At 40.5% G+C, this 26,853-nt stretch overlaps 1 protein-coding gene across 2 annotated transcripts in view; it reads left to right on the top strand.

Annotated features, from left to right (window-relative positions):
• hipk2 (homeodomain interacting protein kinase 2) overlaps positions 1-26,853 on the top strand; it is a 94,400-nt gene that overhangs the window by 20,447 nt on the left and 47,100 nt on the right. For both annotated transcript variants that reach the window (XM_044126065.1, XM_044126066.1), the window contains exon 2: positions 849-1,959. In XM_044126065.1, coding sequence (XP_043982000.1) covers positions 849-1,959 — 1,111 coding nt within the window. The remainder of the gene's footprint in view (positions 1-848; positions 1,960-26,853) is intronic.

Below are 26,853 nucleotides of genomic sequence, written 5' to 3'. Positions count from 1 at the left end.
TTGTGCAGGAGTTCAGTGGCCCTTCTTGTTTTTACAGTTTCTTTCTCCACCTCCTCTTAAGTGAGTAATTGTGTACCAATAATTGCCTCTGCAGGGTTGGGGAGGATCAGAAAAACACGATTCCTTCAAAGCTGCATTTGTCAAACATGTTTTTCTGGCTTTATTTTGTGTTGCTGAGCTTCAGTGGAATGTCCAATAAAAGCTCTTCTTGTACTTTTCACAAGGCTGCAGATGGGAAGAAAGGGGAAAAGGCATTTCCTCTGCATGACCCGGTGGTTTGCATTAGCAATATGTAATCTAAATCTGCTTACTTCTTAAAGCAGCTGAACAATCTGAAGAACTTCCTGACTGAATATTGTGTTATTTCACTTACAAATACCAGTATTATATGAATCTTAGTAAGTTAGTTTCTTATGAACATATATTGTTGAAAAAAATCCAAACCTTTTGTATTTTATTGAAGTAAATCAAAATGGTGAATTATAAGGGAAAAAATGCAAGGGATGTTTTTGTTTTTGTGGAAAAATCTGAAAAGTGTGGCCAGGGTGAACAGAAATGCTTGCCACACAACAAAACTGAGAAACCAGTGAGAAACATTTCATTTTGTCGAGTGCCATCATCAAAATCATCAATACTCACCATAAATGTTGGTCAATGTTTCACTGATTTTTTTTTTTTTTTTGATTTTTAAAAAATTTTTTATTGATTTTTGAAATAAATGAATATTTCTCTGTGTTTCAGTGACCTGCTCCGACCTCAAGCTGTTTTTATTTAAAGGTCATAGCTGCTGCTCCTGTTTCAGATTCCTAACTTCTACTCTTTCATTTTCTTTGCCCCTCTTTTTGCAGGTATGGCCTCGCAAGTGCAAGTGTTCTCCCCTCACACTCTCCAGTCAAGTGCCTTCTTTAGCGTAAAGAAACTGAAGGTGGAGCAGAGCTGTAACTGGGATATGACAGGGTACGGCACGCATAGCAAAGTCTACAACAGCAGCAAGAACGTGTCGGCCACTGGTGGCGCTCCTCTAGGCCTCAGCGGCTCCGCCCTGCCCTACGAGCAGACCCTGATCTTCCCGGCCAGCGCCGGCCACATCGTGGTCGCCTCGGCCAGCAGCACTTCGGGGGCCGTCGGCTCTCTGCTGGGCAGCAGCGGTGGAGACAGCGGCGGCGGTAGCGGCGGCGGCGGAGTCCACAACCTGACGCGGCGCAGCACAGTGAGCCTCCTGGACACCTACCAGCGATGCGGGCTTAAGCGCAAGAGTGAAGAGCTCGACAACAACAGCAGCGTGCAGATCATTGAGGAGCACGGCCCACCTATGATCCAGAACGGTGGAACCAGCGGAGCCACAGCGGCCACCGCCACGTCCACGGCGACGTCCAAGAACAGCGGCTCCAACAATGAGGGGGACTACCAGCTGGTGCAACACGAGGTGCTCTGCTCCATGACCAACACCTACGAAGTCTTGGAGTTTTTGGGGAGGGGAACGTTTGGCCAGGTGGTCAAGTGTTGGAAGAGGGGAACCAATGAGATAGTGGCCATCAAGATCCTAAAAAACCACCCATCGTACGCGCGGCAGGGTCAGATCGAGGTCAGCATCCTGGCGCGCCTCAGCACAGAGAGCGCAGACGACTACAACTTTGTGAGAGCCTACGAGTGCTTCCAGCACAAGAACCACACGTGCCTGGTGTTTGAGATGTTGGAGCAGAACCTGTATGACTTCCTCAAGCAGAACAAGTTCAGCCCGCTGCCGCTCAAGTACATCAGACCGGTGCTGCAGCAGGTCGCCACGGCGCTGATGAAGCTGAAGAGCCTGGGGCTGATCCACGCCGACCTGAAGCCGGAGAACATCATGCTGGTGGATCCTTCGCGTCAGCCCTACAGGGTCAAGGTCATTGACTTTGGTTCAGCCAGCCACGTGTCCAAGGCAGTGTGTTCCACCTACCTGCAGAGCAGATACTACAGGTAAGAGCCTCAGAGACCTGCTCTGAGATACGCTGCCTCGCAAAAGTATTCATGATACTTCAACTTTCTCAGCCTTTGTCACACAGGTATTTATATTTTATTGGGATTTTACATTATTGAGCAGACAAACTATTCTGCTTTACTCTGATGCTCAGTGGATCTGATTTCAGTCAGAATTCATAAAATCTGTGTTATTAATTCTCAGCTAAAAAGTTGCTAACTAAAGCAGTATACAAAAAGATTAATACGTTAGTATAGATTATAGCTTCCACTGAAAAATATGCTGTTCTTTAGTGGAAGCTAATGCTAAGGCAGTAGCTATAGCCATTTTGGCACGTGTTAAACAAACTTCAAAATAAGAGCATGAATATAAATGACTAACTACTTGATGAATTAGTTCTTAGCAGTCTATAATCAAAACTTCAACACAGATTTCAAATTTAATCAACTGAATATTTACAAAACAGCCAAGTAGATGAGCGCTTTAAAATTTATTCATAAAAATTTATTTAGAGGAATGCTAAGTGTTCTAAACACTTTCAAAGTTTGCAAAAATACTAAAGCGCCAAGCAAATAATTAGCTCTGCAGTTAGCGGGGAAGACCCAGGACACGCTGGAGGGACGATGTCTCTCTGCTGGCCTGGCAACGCCTTGGGGTTCCTCTGGAGGAGCTGGAAGAAGTGGCTGGGGAGGGAAGTCTGGGCCTCCCTTCTGAACCTGCTACCCCCGCGACCCGACCCGGATAAGCGGAAGAGGATGGATGGATGGATGGATGATGGATGGATGGATGGATGGATGATGGATGGATGGATGGATGGATGGATGGATGGATGGATGGATGGATGGATGATGGATGGATGGATGGATGGATGGATGGAGTTAGCGCATTAGCCCATCACTGATTATCAGAGTAAATTGGGCTGATCTGTGAAGGCCTCATGGGTCAAGCACTCCAAAAACGTGAGTTGTCTGAACATTGATGAATTATTGAGAACCATAATAATCCCCGTCTACGCTCAAGAAGATTCTCTACTCAGAGAATCTACTAAAGTTCTGCAAAGCATGTCAGTCCTGAAATTGGGTGAAGTTTCACCTTTCAGCTGGATTGTCACAATGGCCTAGTCAAAGAAAAATCCTGAGAAATCACCAGTTGTGGAAAAGACGTGGCATGTAACTGCAGATAAAGGTGAAGGATAATATATGGCATGCCACACTTTTCAGATTTTTTTTTCTCTTTTTCCAAAATATGCATTACTTTGTTTCTAACTAAAAATCCAAGTTGAGAAGCTGAAAAGGTCCAGGGGCTGTGAACACTTTTACAAGGCATATGCATGGAGTAAAAAGAATAAAGTTTTAAATCTATCAGGAGATGTGGAAAAGAAAAAAAATAGTTTATTTGTTCCTGATTGTTGCATTTATATTGTTTTTTTCTTTTAATGGGAATGTTTTCCTTGTTGGGCTGATTAATAACCATCTAGATTCGCTGCTGCTGCTTAAATCGTTTCTGCATTCCAGCTTTGAGTTTTCCTCATATTTACTGCGTTTGTTAAACTCTTATACAATCCTGAGCAGGCCAGTAAAACTCAAAGGCTTGTAAAGTGGCCAGCTGCTTATTGTGTTTAATGAGATAAAACAAGCATGTTTTGGTGCTGCTTTGATGATTATGGAGGTCCTGCTCAGCTTTCTCACGTCTCACTCAGCCTCTCGTAAAGACGCAGCAGACCACAGGGAATTTATGAAGCGGTGACTTTGTTTGGTTGCAGAGAGAAGTTTGTGTTAAAAACGGGCTTTCTGTTTGCAGTAGAGGAGAACTGAAAGGATCCCAGACAAACTCCGTCATAGAAGAAGAAGAAGAACGCTAATCATGTGAGGCAGCAATCTGCCCATATGCATATATTCGCCCTCCTGCCTTTAGATACCCGGCCCCCCATCGTAGAGGAGCTCCCCTTTCCCCAGGGATAGAGTCCAGGGGTCAGGCCGAGTTCTCCCGTTATATGTGCTTGTAATCCACACCAGCGGGGCCGGCACCAGAACCAGATGACGCCCTGGGAAGACCCGGCATTCCTCTCCCAATTCACTTTTCTACCTACAGAAAAACTTTGTTTCGGTTTGAGCAAAGGCAGATTTAAGATAGTAAATAGTTTGGGGCTCAGGTGTGGTTCTGGTCTTGATGGAAGAGCAGGTGTGTGTGAGCTGTTGCATGACTCACACACACACACACACCCCTACACACACACACACACAACTGCCAGGTGATGTTCTTCAGTGTGGCTCGGGGGCCATTTGTGGACCATTGGACTGATTTTGTACAGCCTCTGGATGATGATTAAAGCTTTTCCAAAGAATTCATGCTTCTGTTGCTAAGAATAGTCTAACTTTTTCCCAATTTTTTCCGTTGAGCCTGAAATATATGCGTAAAGTGGTTTCTTTTTTTCAATAAGGAAGTTTTGGATCTACAGTGATTTTCATCTTCTTTTCCCACTAAACATTTTCTTTGTTTAAATAAAATATTTCTTACTTAGTTTATTGTTGAACAAAAAAATTTAACATGGTTACATCTGAGGTCAAAGGTTGTAGTCAACTGTAATTAGTTAAACTGAAATTCTGCTAAGAACTGAAAAAGTGATGTGTGTATATTTGCTTTGGAGGTCTGTCAGGTGTTGGTGGATTATAATGTTTGTTTTTTCACCTCCAGTATTTATCCTTCCCCTCCCTTCTCCTCTTTCTGAAGCAGAAGCCATCCTCCATGCAGGTGGTTCTCAACATGTTTCTGACAATTATCACCTTCATAAACCTGCAGTTCTCACACTATAGTAATATTTAATAGAGATGTGTAAAACAAGCACAAAAATGTAAAGCATACATCATTTCTTTCTTTCTATTTAAATCATGTCCCTAGATCTTGTTGGGCATTAGTCCTTTAATTCTGGAAATATTCTTCAGTTGATAGAAGGCCGACTTTGTAACTGTCTTTATGTGACTCTGAAGGTTCAGGCCTCATCACTAGTTTCCAGCTGTAGTAACTGACGCTGTCTGTTGCTGATTCTTGATCGTTCCTCTTCATTCTCAACTTCAGTTTTGTTTCTATTCAGCTGGAGAAAGTTATGGCACCTCCACATATTGATTTGCCGAAAGCATCTTCTGCTTTGATTGGTTCAGGTTTACCTGGTCACGTCTAAATGGTAACTAATCTTATTACTTGAACTGGGATAGTGATAGCAGTGGATATTAAATGAAAGGAGTCCCAGAGTTGAACCCTGAGGTACCCTGTATGTGACTTCTGTCCTCTCCTATAAAAATGTACCTGTTGACACAAAGAGAATGGACCAGTAATAAATGAAGAACTTGTACTTATTTGCTTTGGAAGTGGAGTTGGTTTGTTTTTATTTAGTGAAAGCAATAAAAGTTTAAAAGAAAAAAAACAACCTCCTTAATAATTCCACCTTATTATTTTTTGAAGAATGTGATTTAGTTATGACTCCATTCTTACCCAGAAAGCAAAAATGTAAATTTTTGAAATAGGAAAGATTGACAACGATTACCTCGTAGTTCTCTGGATTTGCTGTTGTTGGCTTCAGTTGTTAGTTTTATTTTTGTTACAGTAAATCTGTTGGAATTTAACTTGAAAAAAATTATTCATACCACTAAACTTTCCATTAGTGGTACTTGCACTGTGGGAATTCCCAAATTCCCACTTTGGGAATCTTGACTTCATGGACTTTTTCACATGCAAAATTTTCTCTTATAATTAAGAGTGTCGTTTGAGCAAATATACTCTGCACATCAAAAACTGACATTTTAAAAACTCAAAGCAATCCTCCCTTAGTTCAGTCACGCCTTTGATTTTAATGACCAGACAATTTTCACAAGGATAACAGACTCACAGATTGAAACAATTCCCACAAGCAGTTTAATCAATTAACTAATCCAAACGAACTTAAATGAACTGAGTGTTTACATAAGCTATTATTTAATTTAGCTGAAATAGATTTAGAAGTTCAAAGAACAACCCAAAGGAGTTAAATCAATGATCTAATCCAAGCCTAATAAACTAACACAGATGGTTACACAAGGAAGGATTTTTATACAGGATGAAATAAGTGGATGTTACTAGAACAAATTAATCCTTAAATTTAATGATAATATAATTTTTTAACAAAACTGGTATGAGTATAACCTTAAGGTAAACATAGCAGTTTTTTAAAGCTTTTCATGCCTTTATATGTGTGGTTATCTGAACAGAAAGGCACCACTTATTCCTTCTGCTACTATTGATTAATATAGTTATAATAGGTGTTTTCATATTTATTATCCAGCTTTTCATGCGTAGACTTAAGCAAACCTCCAGAAGTACATATCTGCTAATTTTAGTTGTATTTTACATGCGCTTGGTGCAGAATCTTGAAACGGAAACCATTTAAAATGACAAGATGATGGGGATGTGCTGTGGTGGTGCAGGGGTTGAGCACAACCCACACAAATAGACCTTAGTCCTCGACGCGGCCGTCGCAGGTTCGATTCCCGGCCTGGCGACCTTTGCCACATGTCTTCCCCCTTCTCTCATTACCCACTTTCCTGTCAAATAACTATCAAATAAAGGCCACTAGAGCCAATAAAACCTTTAAAAAAAATCACAAGATGAAACAGCAGCACGTTCAGGTCAGGATGGAAATGATTAATCGCATTAATCATGATTAATCGATTATTGAAATAATTGTCAACTAGTAATCAATTATTTGCTAATTGGATTATATGGACACAAAAAAGGCCTTCTGCTGAAAAAACATTTTTATTGCAGTAATTAAACAAAAACTTCACAATATATATACATTTCGCAGTTAAGGTAGAATCGGCTTTGCCTGTAAATTTGTTTCAGAATGCTGTGTTATCACCCTTTAGGAAATACAATATTTATTTTATTATCCATCCATCCATCCATCCATCCATCCATCCATCCATCGTCTTCTGCTTATCCGGGGTCGGGTCGCGGGGGTAGCAGCTTCAATTCTTTATCATTTCAAAAAGAATTGAACTATTTATTCATATTTATTTTTAAATGTATTTCTAATGTGGCATAAAAATGCTGAAGTGGTCAAATGAAAAATCTGATTAATCAGAATTATTTATAGAACAACTGATTACGAACACAATCGTTAGTTTCAGGTGTCACCTGTCGTTGCTTTAAGTCAACAAGCAGGTTATAAAACATTCCTGTTTGTTTTCCGTGGGAGTGACGGGTGGAGGAGGACGGAAAGATCATCCCTTCATTTCCTCTTGGCAACAGAAGGCAGGAAAGAAAGACTTACCCATCAGCCACCAGAACCCCAACCGGGGGGGACCTGGCGACCCTGTTGGGTTTGATGCTGCAGCGGAGGGCGGGGAGTGGGTGTTGTTGGGTTCCAGTGCTCCGTAATGAACGATTTCTTCCAGAGAAATGCTCTGGTGGTGGATGAGTACCGTGGGTGTGTTAGTGGGCAGAGTTCACAGTGAGTTCAGAAGCTTAAAGGATAACATCCCTCCATCTTTAGTGATCACAGATGATAGGATAGCAGCTATGTTCACCAACAGGGTGGAGATTACACCCAGGTGTGCTTATTATCCTTTACTTTCACCACAGTCACATCCCCGCTCTGTATTGATTCCTGTTGAATGACTTTCTGTTTATCTTGTTATGAACAATGACTGTTTTTTTGTTTAATGAGGTGAACCGACAGGGGAGATTAATGGCGGTAGCTGCTTGCTTTTTGGATGTCCCAGATATTGTTTGCTGTTGACATTATATGTCCTGTAACAGCCTTGCAAATGAGTTATGGATTTTTCACAAGGTTGACTCATGCAAATAAAAAAAGCAGCGCTGAAGGTAAAGAGCAGTTTAGGGTTCAGCTCTGTTCAGGGTCGTCGGTTTCTGCCTGTTGGACTCTTGATTTCTCTGCTTTTCAACACAGTTTTCATAAAACATCCACATGTTCTGTTTATGTCCTGATTACATCAGTAAATGACCTAACCTTAATCTCCCTTCTATCTTCTCCTGAGGCTCCTCTCCTTCCTTCCTTGTGGCTAATTATGTCACAGGTAAGCTTCCAGCTCAGGCTTACCATGTGCCAGATAAAGAAATTATTGTCCTGTCCCAGATGGACATTTTTGTCCTATTTATCTCCTCTGGCTGAGGCCATGAGATCTGTGGAATGCAGCAAGTTGTTGTTTAAGTTTATGTGAGGTTTCCTGAGGTCGTCCAGCTGAGAGCAGGCCTTGTGGCGGCAGCTGGCACCGACACGGACATGCATTGTGCATTGAAGGAAAAAAACACATAACACACTGTATTTGCTGAAGATTTATTGCCTTTATTTTGCAAAAAAAAAATATGTATTTTGACTTTGACTATTCCTCTATGCAGTATTTCTAGATCTTTCAGCGTCCTGGTTCTTATCTGCCAAAAGGTTTTCAACAGGATTTCGGTCTGGGAGTCGAGACGGCCTTAGAAGAACCGTTCATCTTGTGACTGGTAAATCTGGAAAAGGTTCTGGTTCATTGTCCTGCTGAAAGATTAAATAATACATTTTCTGTTTTTTAGTAGAGACCTGGACATTTTTCAACAACAATTGAAATCCCCAATAGCTTGTTAACTAACTAGATAGCACTGTAATATAGATGCTATCTACAGTAGTAGCTATAGGGGATTTTAAACACGTCTGTCTGTCGTGTTTAAAATCCCCTATAGCTAGCTAGATTTGTTCAGCAGCTCATTAGCTTTTTAGTTTAGTGTTCCTAAACATAAACCTAACTTAGTAAAAAAAAAAAAAAGCTCTTATTTTTAGTTTTTATTACAAACTTGCCAATAACAACTTATTTTATCCTAAAGCATTGATACCATTTTCTATTTTATTCTATTTTATTAATTTTTCAGCAGATGTGGCATTTATAAATGTACTTGGAGATACTTCAAGCTCATAAGATAAATGGGTACATAATTTAAAAAAATTCTGCCTAAAGTTCTGACGGCAGGTGCTGTAGATTTAATATTCATTGTGACTTTGTGCTAAAAAGAACCCAAGAACTCGAAGAGAAGTGTCAAGACTAGTCTTTTTAGGAACGCTGTTTTATAGACATCATAAACTTAATCGCGTATGAATCGTAATTTATATAGATAGTTTTATGGCTTCAAATATTATTCCTTTAGAAGTTGTTGTGATGAAAATGAGTCAGCAGCTTCTGAGAAAGAGGGATGAGATCCCTGGAGTTACAAATAATTGTGAGTGGTCGAGCAATTCTCATAATCAGTAAAAGTTGACATCTGAGGCAAAGAAAAGCCACGAAAGTCCATAAACTCTGGACTTTATGACTTTTATGATGATGGTAAAAGCAGGAGACTAAATATACTGCATGTAGATGCCTGTCCAGCTGGATGGTGTCTGTTTGGGCTGCGTGAGTGTAAGATGAGTCTCTGCTCCACCTGTCTAGATATCTTGCTATCTGTTGTTAGCGTCACCCAACCAGACAGACAGGACAGGCGTTCCAGCACATTTACCCAGACTCCATCAAACATCAAGGAGTGTTTTAGCGAATCAGGTTGCTATTAGTTACTGTTCTATGAAGCATGTGTTAACGTGCGTGTGTGTGTGTGTGTGTATATCTGTGTGTGCCAAGGAGGGGGAGAAAGGTAGTAGAACAGCGGGATCAGGTTGCTAAAGAGGAGCAATGATTTTTTTGAGGACTGAGAGACAGGTTGGCCTATCTGCAGCGGCGCCGCTAATAGCGCAGGTGTTGTTTATTAGAAGATTCTCATGATTGAACGGTGGGGGGAATGAGAGCAGAGAGAGGGCTGGAGGTGTGGATGTGCAGATGGGTTTTTCTTCCTTACCACTACCTGGAACAAGGCACTTTCATCCCCAAGCAGTGGCACATAATTCCTAACCCAGATGAGTTTTCATTAGTTTCAGCCTGACAGAAAAGCTGTTAGTTTTTTTGCTGACTTTCACCTTGATTAATAATTAGTTTTTTATCAATTTTCAGATTGTGACCGCTGTCTGGCTGCTGCTTACAGTAGATGCTAAGGACATTGATCGCTATCAGGAATCAGCAAATAAGAGGCAGACCCCTGAAAGGATAATTACTGCTCTGTGTATTCACTGTTACACTCTTTATAGCAGTTATAATACCTTACTATGCATGACAGAATCCTAATAACCTGCTTCTCATTTCTGATTTGCCCCAGGGCAGCTCTTCCATGTGTCTCCACAGAGCAGTCAGCAAGCAGCAGGCATGTAGCAGCAAAGCTAATTAACTACCGCTAGTCAAGCATATGCATCAGGACATATATAACTCTGCTGTGCACATTTATTCTGAATGAAAATGATTGAATTAGTTCAGATGGATGTGAACTTTGCCATGCAGGAGACAGATAGACCCATCGCTGCACTCTGACAGGCTGCACAGGTGTGAGCACTGCTAGCGCTCAGACAAGAGATTCAACACACTGTTTTATTCTGGATGCTGCTCTTTGTTCTCCGTCCTAGTTCAATTTCCATACATTAGGCAGGATAAGAGGCTGGGGGAAATGAAGCCGCCTCAATAAAACGCAGCACGCTGCCCACTCAGACTCACTAAGGCTGCTATCTCTTCGCTCTCTATTGATCGGCTTAGTTGAAACTGGATATTTTTCCTCACCTAAGCTTTTGGTGGTGTATTTAGGAAATGATGGCAGAAGACAGTAGTGACTTATCTGACTGGAGTTCCTACATAATGCTGCTTGGTAGGTCAATGAAATGCAGCTCTTGTTTCAATTTAAGTCAGAAAATCATTAGTAGGACATGTGATTTGTAGCTGAAGTATTCAAAACTCTTGAACTGTAGCAAAGCAGCACAGGGAAATTATTGTTGATTTTCAACATTTTTTCACAAAAAAACCCTCCAAAACAACTAATAAAGTCTGACCAGACTTCCTGCCTGTCTGAAAACCTCTCCTGACCAAAACACCTTCTTTCATCCCTACATTAATTATTAGTAAACTTTAAACTGATCTACTTCTTATTAATGTTCCATAAAGCCCAGAACTGTAAACGGATTCCTTCACGTGAGCGTTGGCTCTCTAATTCTAACCAAATAATTTCCCTTCAAAAAATATTAATAATAATAAGAAGAATGGAAACCATCAGTATAATTATCATTTTATCATGCGATTGGTTGATTTATTGCTTAACCCAACTGGCTTTGGTCTACCCACGTTAAAGGGGAGCTATTATACAAAATTAACAGTTTGCACATTTTGTCTCTACTGCTTCTAAAAACCCCCCAAACAAAAGTTCATGATTTTGGTGTCTGGAAAATGAGTCGTTTCAAAAACCTTCAGATTGTAAAGTCATATTCAGTGGGCACTGCGCCGTTACCTAGCAACCCAAGCTGCGCTCCAGCACGTTTGATCAGCTGCCTTTACCTGTGTGCACTGTACAATGGCTGCTGGATATAAAAAAAAGAGTTTTGTTGACTTACCATGTAGAAAACACTTGCTTCATTTTTGTTGGTTGTGCAGGAGGCTCCACTTCTGCTTTTCAAAGATGTACAGTTGTATAGTCTTTACAGTCATTTTCATGTGTGAATGTTAACGTCCACATAAGCAGCAACTTATTTGGATTTAAAGTGACAAGACACCTTAAAACAGCTCAAAATAGGCTGAACTGAGCAGACTGAAATCTCATTACCTCTGAAGGATTTTGTTTTGTGTTACCCAGAGATCTTTCCTAACCTGTTCAAGGATGCACAATAGGTCACCTTTAATCTTTGAGTTTATGTTTGGAATGTGACAAAAAAAGTTAAAAGGGAGTGAATAGTTTTACATTGGACTGTATATTAATTTTATCCATTGAACAACATGTTAAGCTTATTTATGCAGAATTCAAGCATCAACTGGTTGGTGATGGCTGACTGGCACAGGTGCCCCTGGGTCTAAATAAATCATGAGGCTGCCTGCTGATCGCCTGCCTCCATCATTCCTGCATGCCCCGCCGTCCCTCCACAGGGAGCTCCAGAGAGGGGGCAGCCCCCACCGAAACGCACGCCGCCTCACCTTCCCTCAAACCCCCTCATCACCTCCTACATCCAACTCACATGAATATTTAAAAGCGAACACCAAGATGGAAAATATGCCGCCAGGCCTATAAAGACCCGGCACAAAAAGATTCATTTTGGGACCTTGAGTTTCTTAATTTATTGCAGGTCAGGAAATTAAATTTAAAGCAGTTTAATTACAGGGAGAGCGGCGTTATGTGGACAGTCACAAACTGAGACTGTTGACAACAGTCAGACAGAGGGCAGGGGGAGAAACTGAGAGAGTGTGATCTGCTGTGGCCTGGCAGGGAGCTGCAATTTGCAAAACCATGGCTCTGTGTATTTGTGTGTGTGTTTGGACCTTGTGCCACTGTGACAGAGGATGCCTGGTGTGCACAGACCCATGCAAGCTCCCATGAAGTCTTCAACAGAACAAAACAGTTTGTTTTCACAGTTGCAGGAATTTGCTAATGTGCAAATATGTCTGGTAAATAGTTTGGCTAATTCTGTGGCAGACAAGCCGGCGGGTCTCTCTGCTGCTCTGCAGGTTCATCCTTCACTTCACACCCCAAAACTTTGGCTGTTCAAACTCAACCTTAGTCTGATCTGACCAAGCCGCAGTTTTTCCTAGCATCTCTCCCAAACAAATGGTTGTCATGGCGATGGTATTTGGTTCCTCGTCCAGCCAGTCATCACAGTTCCAATTGTTTTTAACATTTTAAAGTCCTGTAAGCTGTCATCTAACAGGGATTGCATCTCTTGTGTTCCTTTAAAAATACATCACTAAGAAAGGAATACATTCATCTTATTTTAATTTTTGTTTAAATAAACGTTATGAAAATGTTTTTTTGGAGATTATGCTACTCGTAAAAAATAGAGAGAAGAATTTATTGCAAGGATTTTTATGCAGGCTTTATCAGAGGGGCCAATAAATATGGTTGGCAGTGTACAGATCCTATAGATGGTGACAGTTGTTGCTCTATAAAAACGTTTCTGTTTTTCAGATGGATGAGTTGAATAACCTGCTGCTAGCACCACTCATGTAGTCATAAAGCAACAATATCAGTTTACTTATATTGAATTGAAAGCAGCAGAAGTCTGACGTCTTTCTGCATGGAGTTTGCAACAAAGATGCACCGATCTGATATAATAATATAATATCTGTTTCTGTTCCGATATTAAAAGAAAATTCTAGATCGGGTATCAGTGACAATGTGCAACGTTGTGCTTCATTATTTATTTGACATCATATTTATTCATAATTGCACTTTCTGAACCATTTGAAAGATGGTTTGTTGTTGTAAATGTTTGAATCAGTCAAATTACTGTTTTTGCCACTTTCAGTTTCTTTATTACTTGTTTTAGATTAGCTGTCATACTCCTAGTTACACTGACTAGTTACACTGACTAGTTACACTGACTAAGGTTGTGGTTTTATGTTTGGCCAAGCTTGTGAAGCTATTTGTGTTTTCCAGTGAGTTGTACTGGTGCAGAGTTTTTATATAAATTTATAATTCGGTACATTTATGTCTGTGTTTGAAAAAATAAATGTTTAAAGTAACTTCAGCTGTTTCTCTGCTACCGGCCGACACTAAACCTGACATATCTTTATCATGTCGGAGTTCCCTGGTTTCTCTCAGGGTACTCTGGCTTCCTCCCACTGTCGTCCAAAAACAGAAGAGTTGATGAGTGTGATGGACTGATGACCTGTCCAGGGTCAATGTTTCCAACTGGAAATATTATGAATTTATTTTTGAGGCTGTGTGAGTCATTTAAATGGAGAAATTAATCAAAGTTTATTTTTTGTCGGGAATGATGTAGTCAGTTTCCTGAGCGCTGGTGAACTTTTTGCTCTGAAGTCTGGAAAAAAAGCCGTTTCCACATAATTTCCGTCTGCATCGTCACTCCTTTATCGACTTGCATATGGACGTCTCCGGGGGATTCTGAAAACGAGCCAGAGGAGATTTTCATAAAAATTGCTTTTTTTTTTTCCTTTCGCAACGTGATGGCTTGTTTGTATTCTTTTGAAGTTGAGTGCTTGACATGAAATAGGTCTGAAGAAAATCCTATTTCAGCCAAGCTTGATAAATAATTTAAAATGACTAATAGCACCTTGTGGCAGAACGAGAATGTATCGCTGTGGCGTATCAGATTGCTTGTGGTTTCAGCCTTAGGCATAATTTGTTTGGAAAAATAATTACTCCTGTATTGGGTCCTGCTTAAATATTAAACGGATTAGCATTAGGAATGTGGGAAGAGCCTTCTCTTGGCAGGACCTTCTCTTCAGACAGACAGACTGGCACTTAAAATATTTGCTTTCAGTTATTTTTCAAGCTACTACATGGCCACATTTCATTAAAAGTAACACTGGAAAATAATAAAGTTTCTCTGCGTGGTTAGCCAGTGAGCTTTAAAGCCTAATCCTTGTGTTTTATGAGCAAGGCGCGTCAGATTGTCTGCAGACTTCAGCTGGTTGTTGAGCACACAAGATGCAAGGCACCAAAAGAGCAATAGAGACGCAAAAAGAGAGACTGAAACTGAAACAAGGAATGAAAATGAAGGCAGGGGAAGAAAACAGGCGTAAATCGATTGATATAAGTGAGAATGTGACAGGCTGATTGGCTAAAAGGATGTGTCCTCGCTTGCTCCATGTTTCTTAAGCAGCGTGATGCTGTTGTGGGATCAACTTCTATGCAACATATTACAGAGGTTTGAGGGGAAACAGATGATTATAGTGTTAGAACATGGAGGTAAATGCCAGCAGGGCCCCACTCTGAGCTGAGACTGCAAAACAAATGCTTGGAGTTTGGTAGGAATACATAAAAACGGCCCACAGTTAACTGGACACAAAGTACAGCAGTCAGCATGTAGTTTGAAGATTCTTAATACTCACTTGTCTTCTGTCCTTATTACTCCTTAGTCTGTTTTCATTACATCCTGTTTTCTTCCTATTCCTGTTTCTGTTTATTTCTTCTTTTGTTCACATTTAGGTTTGGTATTCTGAGTCATTTTATCCTGCGTTGCCATGGTTTTCCAGTATTTCTGTACTTCTCATTAGACTACTTTATTTGTAATTCACTCTGTAAGTGAAGAAAAGAAGTTCATTTGCTACATGTAAAAAAATAAAGTTTGTCAAGCTTACTTTTTAAAAATGTGTTTAACATGACAACATAATAAACGTGATATATTTATTTGGATAAACTTAATTTAATCATTTGTAACAAACTATTTTTTTTACTTCTTTTTTTATCTATTTGTTTTTTGTGGTAAAACTTTTCCCTTGTTTTACATTTTGCTTCGTTCAGAGATCCTCAGCTGTTGAGAAACTATCGAGGCCTGGAACCTGTTGAGGTTTTAAACGAGTACCTTTCTCTTGTTTCGAAATTAAATGTCAAATTTTTGGAAGTATGGCCAACACAGACTGAATGGCTTTCTTTCCGCTGCTTTTCTCAAACTGAGACCTTTTATAGGCAGACTGAAGTTCTAAAGCAGAAAATCACGACTCTTCCTTCTGGTTGCTGATTGGGTGAAAGTCTGCCAGAGAAATCAAGCTCAAAGGGAGAAATCCCAGACAGAGCCCTGAAGGGAGATGAGAATTGATTGGAAGTGGAAGTCAATGGGAAGGCTGTCTGTAACCAGTCCCACCTGGAGATCATGGCCATAATCACCCTCCCAGCTCCAGGTTGCTTAAGTTTTTTGTCAGTTCCTCTTGTTATTCTTCTTTGCTTTCATGCTGCTTGTTTCCCATAATCTAAGATGTTGGGGCTTATCTGATGCATATCTTTGTAGCTTAACCTTGATTAGTTAATTCGTTAATTAGTCCAGTTTAAGAACTTCCTGTTCATTGCTTGCCAACCCCAAAGAGAAGAATTTCTTTCTTGCAATAAGAAAAAACTAAAGAAGCTGTTTTTAAGCCAGCTGACTGTCAGTTTGCAGCAACATCTGAGGAGATGGATTGTTTTTATGGTTATTTTTAAGCTTTGGAGTATTAAGGAGAAATTACACACTTTTAAGTTTCCATCAACTAGTTTCTAGCATCATATTTGTTAAAAATGGTTGAATTTATTTAAGTTGGTTGGATTTTAGCAACGATTCAAGGCTGAAGCTTAAAAATCCAACAAATTAAATCTCATTAAAGCCTGTAAAAACAACAGAAAATTAATACATTTTTTGAAACATGTGAAGTAAAGCACACAAAGTAGCTGCTGCCTCTTTGCATTTCCATAAAATGTCCTTGCCTCGTTTATTAGAACAAAACAAGTTTCTGTCTGTTTTGTTTTCATTAATGCGACACATTAACACGCATCACTTCTCAAGCGCTTAAAAAAGAAACCTCTCTGAGCCGCGGTCGTCATGGAAACCAAGGCTCTTATTCCAAAAAACGGTCTGAGCAGGTCCAACACCTGAACCAGGCGGAGGCTGTTTTGATCTTCGCTCCAGCCCCCACTGACAGCTGTGCACTTTGGGGACAGGGAGGGTCCTTCTGCCACGCTCTCATCTCTCTGCCATTGTTTGCCCAGGTGGGCCTGGACACCCTGTCACCCCCGCCCTCCACCACCTCTCTCTCTTTCACCTTTCCCCCCCTACGGCCCTCCGCGTCTTTGTTCCGCGGGGAGCTGCGGTCCAACTGGAGCTCCTGGTTACACAAAGAAACCTAAATTTTCTTTCATGTGCAGCCTGTTAGCAGCTGGGTACTGTGTGCTGCGGCGAACAGGAAGTTAGGATCCCGATGCCGGCGGACTTCAGGCGGAGCGTCGTCCGACTTTCCATGATGGGATTAAAGGAGTTAAATACGCAGAATGGAAAAGTCTTGAATCTGGAAAAACATGGAAAAATATCTATTCATTTATTTATCTGCTCATCCATCTAATCATCTATCAATATCAAATTTTGTTGCATCAATACTTTTTTATTGAGATCAAAGCAAAAGTGGCTGAAAATAACTGAATCCCTCATTTTCATATATTTATGTGTGAAAATATAAAAACTGTCCTGATCGTCACTTTTATCGTTATCGGAGTAGTACCACAAAATATTGTGGCAAAAGCCAATATCGGACCATTCCTACCTCGGTGTTACAGAGTCCCAAAGCATTTCTCTCATTACTCATCACCATGGCGACCGCTCCACATGACAATCAAAGATGAGGTTTTCAGGTGTGATTTTTTCCCCCCCAAATCAGAGGGTATTAAAGCAAAGAGAGCTTTAAGTTTGAGCAGAATGTCCCGTCTTTCTGCTCCGCTCGCAGAAAAGAACAGCTGAAACAACAGCAGGGATCTTACAATAGTGACCTCTACCCTTTGTCCCCCTTTTCTCATATTTTTTTTTAACAACCCTCCATTTGTCTTTATGCTCCACCAATCTGAGGTGTCGCTCTCCCCTTCCCTCCGTCCAGCCAGCAGCTCTGACTGGCATTTCAATCATCACATCTACAAACCAAAGTCTATCTCAAAGCGTCATCCGTCACAGCTGGCTGTGAGCATAAAGAGCATCAGTATATACGCCACGGCTCCATATCCCTGCATGTTTGAGGCCACGCTATGCATGAGCGTGTTTGAGAACACTCAGCAGGCCCTCGGGCTGCGAGATGCATTTCATTTCAAAGATAAAAAGAGACATATTTTAAGCTCTTTTTGTTGAAAACATAAACGCATCAAAAATGGTTTCATGCTTAATGGTAAATGTGTGTCTGTTTCCCTGCTTTTAGAGGATAAGCAGGTGGTTAGAGGGGAAAATGGGGTCAAACTCTTCTGTTCCCTGCTTTGTGTTTGCAAACAGGTGTGTGCGACTCGGAGATATCTGCAGCCACAAGCGCAGCAAACACGCGTGCTGCTGACTGAGTTAGCTCTGCTGCTCTTGAATAAGTCAGAAACAACCGTTGCTGCGGGAGGAGAGAGTTCAACCGACTCCTTGAGCTTGTGTGTGCGCCTCTTTGTGCTCGGCTCCTCGCTTTGAATTGCAAACACACACTGCTGCTTAAATCAATCATAGCTGCTGCAGCACCTGTTCGGCAGAAATGCCAGCATCACTTAAAAAGGCCGCCTGTTTGTTTGTGTGTCCCTCTGTCTGTTGTGTTCGCCTTTTCTTCACAGGAACAGGGGAAATGCTGGATATTTCGTGGCTAAGTGCAGTGAATCATAAATGGTTTTAGGAGTGTATCAGTAGATGGGAGAGGACACCAGCGACATGTCACATCTCTTCCAGCTGATGTTTATTTTGATTAGATATTTGATTTGATATTTGATATATTATTATTTGCTTGTTATCGTTTCTTTCTGAATCTTTTTAAAGTTCTTGCTTTTGAAAAACTGATGGTTTTGAATTCAAGTTACAGTGTCTGGCAAAACACCTTACAGTCACCAACTGCAATAGATTTGGTTGAGATTTTATGTGATAGACCAAAGGAAAAGTGTTGCATTTATGCTCTTATTTTGAAGTGGATGAAGACTTTTTAAGCAGCATTTCTGTTTCATCCCCTCATGTTTCCTTGTTTTTGTCGAGAAACTTTATCAAGCAAATGGGAAGTATGCAACCAATAAAGGAACGTTCACTTACAGGGTGTTAATTAAACAAAGACATGCATTTATTCTGTACCCAGAATGCATTGCATTACAACTTTAAAATCTGCTGATGCTCTGTGTGTTCTCTGACTAGAGCACTGCTGTGGACAGGCGAGCAAAATTAGCAACAGAGTTAGCAAAGCTTAACAACTATATAGAAAACAGGTTTTAACTCATTATGTATCATTGATACATGGTGGGTGTCAACATGGGGGAAGTTTGTGATTTAGCATTAGCTTCTGCTAAATGTCATGCTGTTTATAATTGGTGCTTTAAGGTTAGCACAACTAACTTTTTAGTTGCTGCTGCAACACCGCAGGACATTTAGTTTGAGTGCAACAGTACATGAAGCCTCAGGACAAACGCACGCCACATTTCAGATTTTTATTCGTGAGTTAAACCACTTCACAATGATCCACTGTGTCGTGTCGCTCCATCACATAAAGCCCATTTAAAGTACATTACATTAATGTGACAAAATGTAGGAACGTTGGGCACCTTTACGAGGCATTACACACAAAGCCAACTGGAAAAGTATCTTTTTATCTATAGCCGCTCCTGCTGATGATCCAGAATTAAAAGGTTTATTCCTGAAAAACTATGAAATTATTTCTGAGCTGAACATTTAAATATCAGGGCGAAACAGTTTGCTGAAACAAGTTGTGCATGTCTCCTGTCCCCAGTTGTTAAGCTGCATGTGAAGGGAGCTATTTGCATTACAAGGCTGCTGTGCAGCAGAATGAAACGCAGGCAGAGCTGTGAGCAAAACGAACACTCTCAGGGTGGCCCTGCGCTAATTGCAACCGCGGTGCATTTACTGATTATAGTTAAGTGGTCCAAAATGGTCCCCTGCTTTTAGTCACATTGACCCGCTCCCTCTCCTGGTGGACGTGGTCAATAGCCGGCCTGTTGAGATGCCTTTCCACTGAGGGAAGAAAACAAAGTCCAGTAGTTTCTTCTGCTAAACTACTGGAGACGAGAGATTGAGGGAAGGATCATGAGAAAAATGTTTTTAAGCTGGAGTTTAGAACAAGTTCAACAAGAAGGCAGGAATTGAAAAGCTCTTCCTGCAGTTAATGGGAAGAAAAGCGACCAGTGAAGATCTAAATTAGTCCTTTAGTGAGGGCATGTGCAGCTCATGACTATTCATGTTGCCTGCAAAAACATGCAAGCGCGGTCAGATGGAAATTATTAGAATGCAAAGTGGAAAGCTAATGAATGTGAAAGAGTTTCAGATGTAGGCGGTGGAGGCTGGGCCAAATCACGGTTGCGTAGAGAGATGGGACGTGGTCAATGTTCCTCCTCCTCCCTGCTGCCTGAGACGGACCAGGAGGCCCCGCAGTGGGTTGGAATAACAACCTCTGGATCACACAACCTTTGATGCCCCCTCCCCGCGTACCTCTGCCTCTTTGGGATAGTCTTTATTCCTCGAGATGAGGATGCGGGGATCTCACACCCCCTCCAGCGCCGGCTCAACAGTGGGTCCCTGTGTTTGTGCCTCTCAGAGCAAATATGCAAAAGTTAAAACATATTCTGCACCTCTGCAAAGTTGGCTGACCAGACGTGAGCAGAAGCATTGGGTTAATCTAAAAAAGGATTTTAGATTTTTCTGTGATCTAATACTTTACATAACTGCAGGTCTGTGATGTAATTCAATCCATCCCTGATGCTGGTCTCAGAAGCATTGCTTTGCCCCTCTTGTTTGCTCTTGTGTCGTAACGTCTCTAATCCTTGGCATGATGCACAGATTTTGAAATTAGCTGGTGTCCTTTTCTATATTGCTTAAAAAGATTTCATAAATGTAGATCTAGTTTGCTTAAAATTAATATTCTCAAGAGTCTGCAGCAAATTAAGGCAATTGTTCACATACAGCTGGGGAAAAATCATCATTTAAGTCAACTGACTGTTTTTCCTTTCTCTGAAACTAATCGAGTTTCCTTGGCTAGGTGTTCAAGATAATTGTGTTTAATCCACTGTTGCTTTTTCAGATTCTTGTCATAAAGATCTCAATTTCTTGATTTATGCATCCTAAATATAGAAAGTCTGTCTGTACTGTATGCTGAAAAACAACCATAATACTGGTTGTTTTTCAGTGTTATGGAAACTTTGACACTTACAAGCATCACAGTTGTTAAAGAGTAACTAATTATTAACTTTTTGTCTAAATTGGTCCTCAAGAGTTTTATCTTTATATTTATGTGCACATTTTTTTGTTCATTTTTTGTGTTAATGTTTTTAATATTTAGCTTAAAACTGTCTCAGTGCTGCCCTGTTTGGTTTAAATAGTGGCTTCTACAGTTGAATTTTCCCATTAGTTATAACAACACAGCTTGGTTGATGTCTACCTCACTGGTTGTATTTAATTAGTAGCATTATTAAAAAAAATCTGATTTCAGCAAAAAGTTGTACCTGACATCAGGAGCGTCACGTAACTTTATTTTCCTTGGCGCTAATTGGCTGAGTCCATGTGAGCAGAAATATTACTGCTAATATTACCTCCATAATGCGCATTGATGTATATTAGAGTATATTTGGTGTTTGGTCTATTAAAATAGGCAGTTGAAAGTGTTTTTGTAGGGAGTTTCCAGTATTTGTGGATTTTTCTGTTCACAGGTGGTTGAGGTCGGCTGTGAGTACCGGGGGTCGGCTGTGTTTTCCCTGGTGTAGCTCACCTTTCTATGGAAGAGAGATATTAAATGTCTGGAAATAGGCTCCATTAAATGAACATGGAGGAGTAATAGGGGTAAAGAAAAGTTTAGAAGCAGGCCAAATTACTTCATGCCGATTAGTGAGTGAATGTTTTATGAGTCTGGCCTGCTGACGTGAGGGGATTTGTGTATGTGCATATGTGTGCATGTCCTGGTGTGAGACGGGGGTCAGCCTTGTGTGACTAATACAACACAAAAGCTTTGCTTTCAGAGCATAAATCCCAACAAGAGCTCACAGCAACCAGAGCTGGCTCTTATCGCCACTGAATGGAACTCCCTTTGTTTGTTTACATGGCCGCTGCTATATGCACATCTGTGTATACATGCACAAACAAACACCCAGCTGTGCCGGTTGATTACATTTCCAGGGCATGATCGGCAGTTCGTACGACCGCATGCGTCCATGGGATTCTTGGGGTTAGAGCGATCAAGATCTGCAGTCCGGAAAAAAACAAGAAATAAAGACAGGACAACAAACAGAGAACGAGTGGACTGGGAGGAAAAAAGATGGATGGACTCAGATTGAAATACAGGGCAGGATGTAGCTGCAGGGACAGACGGGCCTTTCGAATGAACATTTAGGTTACAGGCTGGGTGCCGGGCCGCTGCCCTTAGACGTAGATTAAACCAATAGAATAGACCAGAACCAGCCATCCAGGACACACCGCTACGCTCAAGGCCCAATGTTGGCCAGGGACTCGCTCCCCTCAGGGGGTCGAAGATCCAAGGACGTCTTCCAGAGTTTCCAGGGTGCATATCCTAGCTCTTTTTATTTGTTTTTCTGGATCACGCTCTGACGCTCCGACCCACATTAATGAAGAGCTTTCAGATCAAACCCGTCTGTGTGCAGCTAGATGTCAAGGTGCTCCATTTGTAAAACCTTATGAAATCCGTTTTATTTTCTAAATGCCACTTTTTCCATTTTAATCATATTTATTAACATAAAAAGTATGTAATAGTGTGAATGAAAATCAAACAGACCTCATCATTTACTATTATTTCACAGTTATAGCAACTAGAATGTTTTCAGTTGCACAATGTAAAAACAAAGTACAATATAAAATAAAGAAAACAAAATAATGTTTACTAACTGAAACTCTTCCAATCACTCATACAGTTTTATTTCAGACACTTTTTGAACATGGAGAGTTCCTTTTTGAGCGAGGTCATTTTGCAGATAAACATTTTTGAATCTAATATTTTGTTACAATAATTACATTATTTATTAGAAATTCTGTTTGTTTTTTTTCTTTGACAAATATATCAACGTGAGAAGAAATGCATATTTATGCTCAGCCAGGACCCAACAACTGTTCCTGTTTCTTATTTCAGGGCTAATGTAACATTTAGGGAAATGCTCCACAGGAAGTGAGGCTGGTTTGTGTCTTCTTCACCCATGTGGGAGGTGAAAGGTCAGAGCAGGGTGGGGTAAGGATGCTAATAACGGGTGACCATTGTGATCCCTGATTTGCACCATCATTCTCTCCTCATTATCCTCCTGCATCTCTCCATCTCTGTCCTTTTTTTCCTGCTCTTATCCCTCTCTGTCCTCTTCTCCACCTCCGCCTCTTTTCTGATTACTCCCCTCCTCCCCCCTTTCCCAAAACACCTCTCTCCCAGAATATGAGCTACATTTGTTTTGCTGCAGGAGTGGGACGTGTGGCGTGCAAAGTGCTGATGTGTTGGTTTCTAGGTAATTACAGCATCCCTTGGTCTCCAAGAAAACTCTAAACTAATGTTTAATTTGCCTCTCCACTCAAAGGAAGCCCTCCTTTGTTATTGCTGTGGCAATTAACCGCAGCCAAGGCCCAGGCATTTCCTGTGACTGTTGTTATTTGCATAGAAAGCGAATCAGGCGCTATCAAAACCATAACCTCTCTTCTTGGTAATATACATGCAGCCGTCCCCCACCGTGCCGGCCGTCTCTTTCCATCAGTGGCCTCGCTGACACTTGAACTCCGGTCTGCACCTCCAGACAGCGACTGACTGGCAGGGGAGGTATTGACTAACCAGACAGGATTTTTTTCCATTGCTGAATGAACGTGCACGTGTGGCTGATCTCTACCGGTCAGTCTTCATCCAGCAGCTCCTAATTAACTGCCTGTTTGTTACGTAGCTGGTGGCGTTCCACTGAGGACGGCGCTAATGGCTGCTGCTAAATGAAGGAATAAACTTAATGTCTGAAGTGTAGATACTGTTCTGTTTAGGTTTTCTGTTTGAAGCACATGTGTGCATTTTGAATGTAAATATATAAGAAGGGAAGTAAAAATAAAAGATTTTCTTCTAAATTTGTCTATTTATATTAGGGCTGAAACAATTAATTGGAGTACTGAAATCACTATTGCAATAAGCAATAAATCAATTAATCGCATGATAAATTAAAATGATCTCAATCATTGAAATCATGGTGTGTCTGTGTTTGAAATATGTCTATAATGGCCTGCTGAGTTTTTTTATGTGAATAGGGGTCAGATATAAGTTTGTGCTTATTTCTGCTCCTTTTCATTCATGATTTTATTTTATTTTATTTATGTTAAAGTACTTGGAATAAATAATCTGTGACTATCTGCTGTAAAAACAGTTTATGGTGGTATTGTGAAGAAGCCTGATGGGGTGTGAATACTTTTCCCAAACCTCTGCGGATTCTTCCTGTTTAAACTCAGCTGCTGTTCTGAGACATGCTGCTGCTTCCTGTCTCACTTTTATCACATTTTGGCAAATATTTCAAGCATATTTTAATCAGTGAATTTGAATGTGCTAAACTAACCTTAATGAACTACTGTACAGCTGTTCATTACCATAAAAAGCCTCCTCCTTTGCTGCTTTGCTAAGCTTTATTTTCATTAGAGTACCTGAATGAATTTGCATTGCCTTATCCGCTGTTGCTCCTGCCCCCCCCACACACACACACACTTTAATGTTCCTCTGTGTGACATGATACCTGCTCCACATCTCTCTCTTATGCTCTCATCAGATTATTAGAATCAGTATTTTCCCATTCCTGTGTTTAATGGCTTTGGGCTGGGCTATTTAAAAGTAGAGTGAGAGAAATGGAGACAAAAACAGAGGAAGACGATGGTGATGGTGAGATGGAGGGTAAGCTGCAGGGACCGTTAAACCTGAGGAGCGGTTAATCCATGAGACGGCGCTCGGTGCTCATCTGCTCCAGACTGGTGTGGCGTTGTCGCCGATTGGCACATCCAAGACCCGAGAAGTCAAACATAGCCTCCTGATCTATATTTCAAAGCTCAGAGCAGAGAGGAATTCAGTAATGAGCTCCCATCTTCCTTTTGCTAGCAGAAGGCTCTCTTTGTGGAACTAATTGAAAGTGGCATGTGGAGTACTGGGGAGCTCTTTGGGGGCTGCGCCGTGTTTCAAGGGATCCGCGGAGATAAGCCTGTCTGTGCACCGCTGTGGCTTTTGTGTCACTGGTCTGAAATAAACAGATCTGCTGGAGGAGAGCGATGCACTTTAAGCTGGAGGAGTGTGTCCACTGCTGAAATTTCTCCTCCTTTCGCTTAAAAATAATCAAGTTTTCTGTGCCAGCTCATCAGACATGCCGCGTGTGTGTGTGTATGTGTGGGCCCATTTGTGCAGACAAGCGTGTGTTATTTGGGCTCACTGATGGGAGAAGGGCATTCTCTGTTACAGAAATGGAAACAGGCGCGGACATACGCAGTTAGACTGATATACTGCGTGGCATTTACTGAAATTATGAAACACAGCCTGGCCTTTAGTATTTACACACACACACACACACACACACACTTCAGAGAATGGAAGTGTACCCTCGGATTCACCCGCCACACACACACACACACACACAGATACAGACGTTAGTAGATGTGGAAACATTTACGCTCTGCTGTGCAGACGTTTTCATTCCACATCTTTAACTTAAACTTTAATCAAATTTATCAGGATTTTAGAAATAATGTGAAAAGTGTGGCAGGACAGTTTGCTTCAGAAGTCGCCAAATAAGCTAATAAACAACAAACCAAACTTTGAAAATCTCCCAGAGCTCAAATTAATCTGTCATCTGATCATTGAGAGATGACAGAAAAACTAACCTTTACGGTTTTGTGTAGATTACCTTGAATGCAGCATCCCTGAGGTGGAAAATGGTGGTGGCAGCATCATGCTGCTGGGATGAGTTCATCAGCAGAGGCGGGGCGGATTGAGCTGTCCTGAGATAATCTCCATCCAATCTGAGTGGCTTTGAGCGTTTTTGACTTTTTAAAGAAAGTTTGGCAAAATCTTCTTTTTTGAAATATGAAAAAGTTTATTAAAATAGAAATAAAACGACAACAAAAAATAATATAAACAGTAAAAATTAAACTAAGATGAAACAAAAATATTAAAAAGAACATGAGTAATAAAAATTAAATAAAGACAAACAAAATTGAATAAGAAAATAAACTGAAAGAGGAAAATAAACAATGCAAAATAGAATGGAAAATAAAACAAAAATCTTTGTTCTGTTATTTATTTTAATAATTAAAATATAATAAATACAAAAACTGAACTGAATTAATAGAACTGAAAAAAGAAATCAACTTAAATAAAAACAATTGATAATACAATAGATTAAAAAGACTAAAGATTAAAAACATGAAAATAGAAAAAAATAAATGCAAGAATTAAAAAAAGAAAAGAAAAAAAATTCTCTGATATCACAACGGTAAGTAAGTCTTGCATCCATATTTGATAGATTGTAAATGTTTAAACCATGATTGCAAATAATATATTCTCCTAGTTTAATTAACCTTTTGTTTGCACTTTAAAGGCAATTGACAACTTTATTGTAATATTAGACAAATAATATTGCAAATTTATGTTATTCTGACATGCAGCTCTACTCTAAATGCAACACTGATGGAGTCAAGAGTCTTTCAGTTGTGATCCCACCAGAAATACTGCTAAGTATTGACTGAGAGCAACTGAATGGGAATGTATAAAACATTTTTAGATTTTTATTCCTGAAAAAATTTTAAAACCATCTTTCTCTTCCCCCAACTTCACAGCTCTTCTCCCATTTGTGCTGATCTTTGACATCAACCACAATAAAATGTAGAGTTTTCTGTTATAATGAGAGAAGAAAATGTATGAAAGTTAAACTCAGTGAGGTGTGTGAATTCAGCTTTTCCAGATAACTGATTTGTTTTGTTGAGGCCCAGTGAGGAGAGCAGGAGAACCACACGTCATTACAGATTCTCTGTTTTCATGTTTTAGAGCTAAACTTCGTCTCGGGGCGCTCCTCTGTGATTAAATCTGCCTTATTTCTGTAATGAATGATAGAAATGTCAAGGCAGAGACCCGACAAAACCACCTGTCAAGTATTTCTCACCTGTGATTGATACTTTATGAGAATCTGATCCGTGAAATCATCAGACCTTTGAAATGAAGTTTTGATGATCTCGTCTCATATTCTCACTAGGGTGTTCTTTCTGCGGGGCCTCCATACTTGGCTCATGCATTTATTTATTGCATCATGAAGTTGGTTTCATAAACCCGCTGCTATAGCTGTTTGCCTGCAACAAGACAGCTTCAGAGTCACAGATCTTATTATATCTGTACTCTGTTTGC

This window comes from Gambusia affinis, linkage group LG08 (assembly GCF_019740435.1).
Source record: "Gambusia affinis linkage group LG08, SWU_Gaff_1.0, whole genome shotgun sequence".
Classification (NCBI taxonomy): Eukaryota; Metazoa; Chordata; class Actinopteri; order Cyprinodontiformes; family Poeciliidae; genus Gambusia; species Gambusia affinis.
This window is presented reverse-complemented; position numbering and strand designations above follow the sequence as displayed.